This window comes from Myotis lucifugus, unplaced genomic scaffold, assembly GCF_000147115.1.
Source record: "Myotis lucifugus unplaced genomic scaffold, Myoluc2.0 scaffold_0, whole genome shotgun sequence".
Lineage (NCBI taxonomy): Eukaryota > Metazoa > Chordata > Mammalia > Chiroptera > Vespertilionidae > Myotis > Myotis lucifugus.
Genome location: NW_005871048.1, coordinates 46,175,942 through 46,183,523, shown reverse-complemented (window position 1 = coordinate 46,183,523; position 7,582 = coordinate 46,175,942). Strand labels below are relative to the sequence as shown.

Sequence of the window (7,582 nt, the reverse complement as noted above, 5' to 3'; positions counted from 1 at the left end):
TTTCAGGTATTCTATGCCATGGTGTAACCATTTGTCATGTATGCTGAAAATAAGTGTAATCCAATGTCTTGAGTTCCTGGTTTTGACAAGTAGCAGATTGATTTGCCACTCAATGTTCATTCCCTAATCCCAAAAGTGTGTGGGAAATGCCTTGTAAGAAAAGCAATATGATAGTCTTACTAGTTTGTAAATTATAAAATTGTGTTTGACAGTGTTAGGCATTCTATAATTTATGACATTTTAAAAAATTGTATTTTATCCTTCTTAGGCCGAATACATCAAGCAATGGTAACATCTTTAAATGAAGATAATGAAAGTGTGACTGTTGAGTGGATAGAAAATGGAGATACAAAAGGCAAAGAGGTAAGATCAATCACTGAATTTAAATCTTATTTTTAGTCCAATTATTACATTTTTTAATATAATGCAAAACAGAAAAGTGTATAGTTTTTATATAGTACGTGTGTCATTCCTTAAACATTCAACTGGTTTAAAAAAATTCACTCAGAGAAAGGTAGATTTCGCCTGTATATCTTATGTGATTGGACATATAATTAAGACCACAAAATTCAATCTTAAGAGAGATTTCTGCCCTAGCTGGTGTGCCTCAGTGGTCAGCCTGTACATCAAAAGGTCTCGGATTTGATTCCTGGTCAAAGGCATGTACCTGGGTTGCAGGTTCGATCCCGGGCCCTCATTGGGGTATGCGTGGGAGGCAACATGTTGCTCTCACATTGATGTTTCTGTCTCATCAATTTGTCTCTCTCTCACATCAGTGTTTCTCTCTCCCTTCCTCCCTCCCTTCCACTCTAAAAATCAATGGTAAAAATAGCTTCAGGTGAGGATTAACAAAAAAACAAAGATTCTTTAAATATATGTGGGTTATAATTTTAGATAATCTAGCTTTTGAAGTAGTACCATTCATTAGGCTAAAATTATTTAACTTCTCTGTAAGTTTCTTTGAAAAATAAGGTCTTAATTGTCAAAATACACTGAAAATACATGTGGTTTTTAAAACAGATTGACTTGGAAAGCATCTTTTCACTTAACCCTGACCTTGTACCTGATGAAGAAATTGAACCCAGTCCAGAAACACCTCCACCTCCCACATCCTCAGCCAAAGTAAACAAAATTGTAAAGGTTAGTGATGAAAATTCAGAGCTGTGTGTGTGTGTGTGTGTGTGTGTGTTTGGTTTGAAATTGGCATGCTGTGGGAGTATTTTTTAAGTATTTGTTTGCTTTTTTAAAAAACAATGCTTTCTGCCATTCAAATGCATATATATATATATGTATATATATATGTGTGTGTGTGTGTGTGTGTATATATATGTATGTATATATATATACACATACACACTCCACATATTTTCAAGGATTGAGGTTGTCTAATTCACAATTACAACAATCTGTAATAATAAAAGTATAAAATGCTAATTAGACTGGACATCCTTTCAGAAGACCTTCCAGAGGAAGCCGGGACTACAAGGGTAGCCAGTGCCAGCAGCCGGGGGAAAGAAGGCCTACTCTTGCACGAATTTCATGCATCGGGCCTCTAGTCATAAAATAAAATCCTTGCCCAGCAGGCATGATTTAATGGTTGAGCTTCAACCTGAACCAGGAGGTCACGGTTCGAGTACAGTCAGTGCACATGTCTGGGTTGCGGGCTTGATCCCCGAGTGGAGTGTGCTGGAGGCAGCTGATCCATGATTGTCTCTCATCATTGATGTTTCTATCTTTCTCTCTCCTTCCTGCTCTGAAATCAATTTTTAAAAATATTTTTAAAAAATCCTATAAACTCCTTGCCTGGTTAGGGTCTTTCCTAAGACTTATAGCTTCTCAGGAGTTACAGGTCAAAACAATTTGCTTATCAGTATTTGTTGAATGAATACAAATGACTTTGATAAAGAAAGAAGGACTGTTTTTATTCATAATAAAGTCTTACTCCAGTTATCTTATCAGTGAAGATAACTTTAAAATATGCTATATCCTCTCCAACAGTTTTATCTTTATAAAAAAAAAAGTCATGTTATTTTTATTATTTTAAAAGATAATTCCTTTACATTGCTATTGAAATTTCTCACTGTTAAAATTTTGGGTCAAAATACAACTCTTGTTAAACTAGGTAGTCCTTCAAAGTTGTTGAATCTACAGTTTTTTGTGTTCGACTCAACAGGCATTTGTTGATTTTTCTACAATGTTGATTTTGTCACCTACAAAGATGAATGTGACATGGCTTTAACCCTATTGGAACTCGCTTTCAGGGAAGACATACATAGAAGCTTAACAATTATCATCAAAACCTGCTTTTTAAACCATGCACATGAACATAAGGCAGATTTTCAGTTCATATGATTTCAGCATATTGAGAGTCACTGCTTAGAGGTCATTAGTTACCATTTGTAAACAGACTGTTTTTCTTATTTGGCTTCACAACCTGAAGGATCTTCATAGTTGAAACTTCTGGATCTGTCATAAGCAACATTTGCAGTGCCTTAGAATCACCTGGAAATTTTTTTAAATTACTGATTCCTAGACCTGCTCTAAGAGATTGTTTTATCTAAAGGAAGAACTCTAGCATTAATACCTTTTTAAAAATACCCATGTGATTTGAATGTACAGTTAGCGTTGAGAACCACTGCATTATTTCGCATCTTTTTTTTTTTAAGGTAAATAAAATGAAGGTCTTGGTAAATAAATAATAGGACCAAAAAATTGCTTCCCTAATCTATGCAGTCTTTGAAAGTCTATGAAATCTTTTAGTATAACTGTTCATCTCATAGTATTTTGATCTTTCAGCTTAACAATGGGCTGTAAGTTGTCTAAAATTAGTATTTCATTAATTTCCCCCTGACATCCAAAGATGAAATGTGTTACATAGTTTTGGCAGGATAGCATGATGATTAAAAGTGCACCCTTGAATGAAATTACTTAACTCTTCTTTGCTTCAGTCTCCTTGTCTATGAAACTGGAATAGCAATAATAATAACTCATAGGGTTGTTGTGAAGATTAAGTGAATTTTATTGTGAAGATTAATACATGTAAAATCCATAGAGCAGTACCTGGCTCATTATTTCTGAATATTTTTGGGGTAGAGAATACTCATAAACTTGAATATTAATAGCAGTAATTCATTAGAAGATTATTTGCAGTTTTTCTTCATTTAGTTTTAAATTATTGTATGTCTGCCTAGGTTTGTTTAATTAAAGGAAACTGATTATGATATATTGATGAGGAGTAAAGAGAGAAAGTTAAATGAACATTTCTCTTTTATAGAATCGACGGACTGTGGCTTCTATTAAGAATGACCCTCCTCCAAGAGATAATAGAGGTAAAGTAAAAAATTACTAATTTTGCCTATTGGTCCTGACAAGGTAAATCAAAACTAAATATTACCCTTGAAGCATTGTTCTTAGTCTGCTGAGATCCTGCTCCCAGGCATGTTTGTTTGGCTCAAATAAATTCTAATAAGCTAATAGAAATGTTCTTTTAAAAAAGGTAAATATTACCCTTGACTTTATTATTTATTTAAACTTTACATGGCTAATTTTAAGATTGGTATCTTCTTGATTTCCTAATATAATATTGATAATATAAATAATTTATAAATTTACAAAACTCCATGATATATGCAATATTTGATTCATCTAATTTACCCAATAATTTTTCAGATTTGAGTAGTGTTGTGACAAAGAAGGGAATGAGGAAGTAGTCTGTTGATTAATTTCACAAAATTTTGACATTTTATATAATTTTTTGGCTAACAGGCTTCCAAAAAGGGTCATAGGTATCTTTGGAGTCAGCTTAAAAAAAAAGTTGAACAGGTATAAATTTTAGTTAATGGCAGGTCTTTCATATATTTTCAGCCAGGAAGTATAAAGCATAGTTAATTTCTTATTTACTATTCGGCAGTTCAGAATGGTACTTTCTAATAGTGATGTTTCTCTATATGTATGGATGAGTGAGGAAGGATGGGCATAGGTATTAGAGGAGAGATCGGAAGTAGAGGGAAAGTTCTGTCTTGTGAAAATTTATATATCTTTGTAAAATGTAACACTTATATTTAATTTATAATGCTTTTTTCCACATTTATAGCATTCACAGTAAGAAACTCTCTGCTTAAGATTTGTGTATTCGAGGAGCAAATAATTGGATTTGGAATATAGGGAGGGTTAAAGGACTTAAGTTTTTACTTTCCGTAGTTCTGAAGTTTTCAAAATGAGAATGCATTTTAAATTTATATTTTGTACACTTATATTTTTAAATGATTATTAAAAATTAAGTTTGGCCGTAACTGGTTTGGCTCAGTGAATGGAGCGTCGGCCTGCGGACCAAGGGGTCCCAGGTTCGATTCCGGTCAAGGGCATGTGCCTTGGTTGCGGGCACATCTCCAGTGGGAGGTGTGCAGGAGGCAACTGATCGATGTTTCTCTCTCATCGATGTTTCTGGCTCTCTATCTCTCTCCCTTCCTCTCTGTGGAAAATCAATAAAATATATATTTTAAAAAATATATTTAAAAAAAAATTAAGTTTGGCTTTGGTTTTTATATAAATTATTCAGATTGAGTTTTATAGTTAAAACTACATTGATGGCACCTAAGTCTGCATGTATTATGCCGAAAACCTCTTAGCTTATCAGTTTATTGAATATAATTATTATATATTCTGTTTATGTGCACATAAGTAGAAAAACTGACAATTTGCTAATGCAACTTTTAAGTTATCAGTTCTTTTCAGTTACCTCTGTTCCTTTAACCAAGGTTCACCTTTATTAATTTTCTGTTCTGAATTTAAAATTTTTGTTTTACTTACAGTGGTTGGTTCTGCACGTGCACGGCCTAGTCAGCTTCCTGAACAGTCATCTTCTGCACAACAGAATGGTAGTGTTTCAGATATATCTCCAGTTCAAGCTGCAAAAAAGGAATTTGGACCTCCTTGTATGTAAATCATGTATCAAGGATTCAGTCATTTTAGGCATACATGTATTCTCTCTTGGTCATCTTTATATATCCCCAAATGGTAAACAGTCTAATTGCGAACTTGATTGCAGATTTCATTTTACCACTGTGGAAAAAATTTAAGTATTTCAGTTGCTTTGAATTTTAAATTCTGGGCAGATGATAATTTGACATCTTTATAGAAGAAATTCTTATGCTTCTTGCTTCAAAGATTTGTGATTCTAAACCAAGAGATGACATGTATCAATACGTTAGAGTCATTTTTCTTGACTCTTATTTGTATATTGTCCTGTTCCTAGTTTTGTTAAAGCAGCTCATTAACTAAAGTTCATGTAGTTGTTATAGGCATGCTTTGTCACTGTGTACTTTTATTTTAGTATGTGATGAAATTACACATAAAATTGTGTGTATAAGTACAATACTCTAAAAAGAAATCTATACTTCTACAGCTCATCTTTTTCTTTCAGCACGTAGAAAATCTAATTGTGTGAAAGAAGTAGAAAAATTACAAGAAAAACGAGAGAAAAGGAGACTACAACAACAAGAACTTAGAGAAAAAAGAGCCCAGGTTTGTAACCTGAAACATATTTTGTATATGTACCAACTGAAGATCAGACTGTGTCAGTGAAAGTGAGTGACTTAGGAAAAAGTAGTTGAGGCGTTCATTTAAAGATTTCAGTATAGTTCTTTAATTGATATTGAGGAATAATATAAACTCTTGTGAAAATAAGTTATAACAGATTTTACTACATGTACTTCTCACGTTTTAGTGATTATGTGTTAGTCCTAAAGTTTGTTCCATTTTTAATAAGCTATTGTGTTACAGAATTCTAATATAAGAATAATAGGATTTTGACTTTTTAAAAATACCTAAAACTACATTTGGAAGAACATTCAGTTAAAGCACATGATTACATTATAAATTTTATTATTATTTTTCCATTGTCAATAATAAGGTCAACATAGCACATTGAAAGTGGGGAAATTTCTTGTGTTTTGATTTTTACTAGATATTGAGACTGTTACTGTGTTGTGCCCCTCTTGTGTTACCGGTAGCAAAACTTTATTAGCATCGGAAAAATTGCATAGAGAACTGATCTTTTATCTCTTTACAAGTCTCTCACATTAAAAATTCTGTTATTATACGTAAAACTCCTCCCTTGTGCTTATATGATACTTGTTTCCTGTAATAAAACATCAGGATATTTTTTTTTTTTTAACGAGTATTTTCAAGTGCCCTTAAGGGCATTTGAAAACAATTTTTACTCATAAAGATGTTATGTTTGGGAATTGTAGAACCAGCATAATATTCACCCTGAGTAAATCAGCTTCTATCTGAAGGTGATCTGAGAATGACCAGTTGGGTTTTGAAATAAATAATACACAAAAGAGCTAGATCTGGGCTCTGGCAGCTCGGGGCTGAGTGCAAGTAACAGTCACAATGATTCTTCAGAGGCTCTTCAGGTTCTCTTCTGTCATTCGATCTGCAATCTCAGTCCATTTGAGGAGGAATATTGGTGTTACAGCAGTGGCATTTAATAAGGAACTTGATCCTGTACAGAAACTCTTCGTGGACAAGATTAGAGAATATAAAATTAAGTGACAGTCATCTGGAGGGGCTGTTGATGCTGGTCCAGAGTATCAGCAAGACATGGAGAGGGAGCTTTTTAAGCTTAAGTAAATGTATGGTAAGGTAGACATGAATACGTTCCCAGACTCCAAATTTGAAGTCCTGGAAAAACCCCAGTCCTGAAGAAATATAAAATTTATCTGGTCATGTGTCCTAGATAAGTTGAAAACTGATCAGTATCAGAAGTAACATACATTTCAACAACTGTCAAATATTCTTTTATTCTGATTCCAAAAAATTATTTGGTGATGGGGCGGGGGGGGGGGGGGCGGGGGGGGGGGCAAGGTAGCTAGATCTACTGATACTTAGCACAGATGCCACCTGGTGTCTCCTGTGGGTACTTCATAATATTTTCACAATAGCTTTGTGGTATCTTAATTTGCACTTTACATAGTATTTCTCAATTGACATAGCTGGTTAATATTATTTCCTAGGAGTAAGTTTCATTAACAGTTTTTAAGTTTAATTATATTCCAAGCAAATCTGCATATGTTGTATGAAAAAATGTGATTTCTGGCAATGTTCAATAATTTATTACTCATGGCTGGCAGAGGCTATTATTAACTACTAGTGGCCTGATGCACGAAATTCGTGCACAGGGGGTGGGTGTTCCTCAGCCCGGCCTGCACCCTCTTCAATTTGGGACCCCTCGAAGGATGTCCTACTGCCGGTTTACAGGGATTGGGCCTAAACCGGCAGTCGGACATCCCTCTCACAGTCCAGGACTGCTGGCTCCTAACCGCTTACCTGCCTGCCTGCCTGATTGCCCCTAACCACTCTGCCTGCTGGCCTGCTTGCCCCCCCTGCCAGCCTGCTTGGCCCACAAAGTGCCCCAGAAGGGGGGGGAAGACAACATATGAAAAAATTTCTTTTTATAAAAGCAGGCCTTCCTGTTAATATTTACAACGGATAATTTGTCCACGCACATGGCTCCCACGAAACCCGCTCAGCGCGTTATGTAAATGAGAGAACGTTGGAAAGGTGCTTATCCCAATAC

The 7,582-nt window shown here is 34.7% G+C and overlaps 1 protein-coding gene and 1 pseudogene across 3 annotated transcripts in view; both read left to right on the top strand.

Annotated features, from left to right (window-relative positions):
• Nucleotides 1-239: 239 nt before the first annotated feature.
• KIF2A (kinesin family member 2A) overlaps nt 240-7,582 on the top strand; it is a 35,277-nt gene continuing 27,934 nt past the window's right edge. The window contains exons 1-5 of one of the 3 annotated variants that reach the window (XM_006081419.3): nt 240-363; nt 1,021-1,140; nt 3,275-3,329; nt 4,812-4,934; nt 5,423-5,523. In XM_006081419.3, the coding sequence (XP_006081481.1) occupies nt 286-363; nt 1,021-1,140; nt 3,275-3,329; nt 4,812-4,934; nt 5,423-5,523 (477 nt within the window). In that variant the 5' untranslated portion in view covers nt 240-285. The remainder of the gene's footprint in view (nt 364-1,020; nt 1,141-3,274; nt 3,330-4,811; nt 4,935-5,422; nt 5,524-7,582) is intronic. The other 2 variants (XM_006081420.3, XM_006081421.3) reach the window with 2 other exon arrangements.
• Nucleotides 6,381-6,728, top strand: LOC102439054 (annotated as a pseudogene).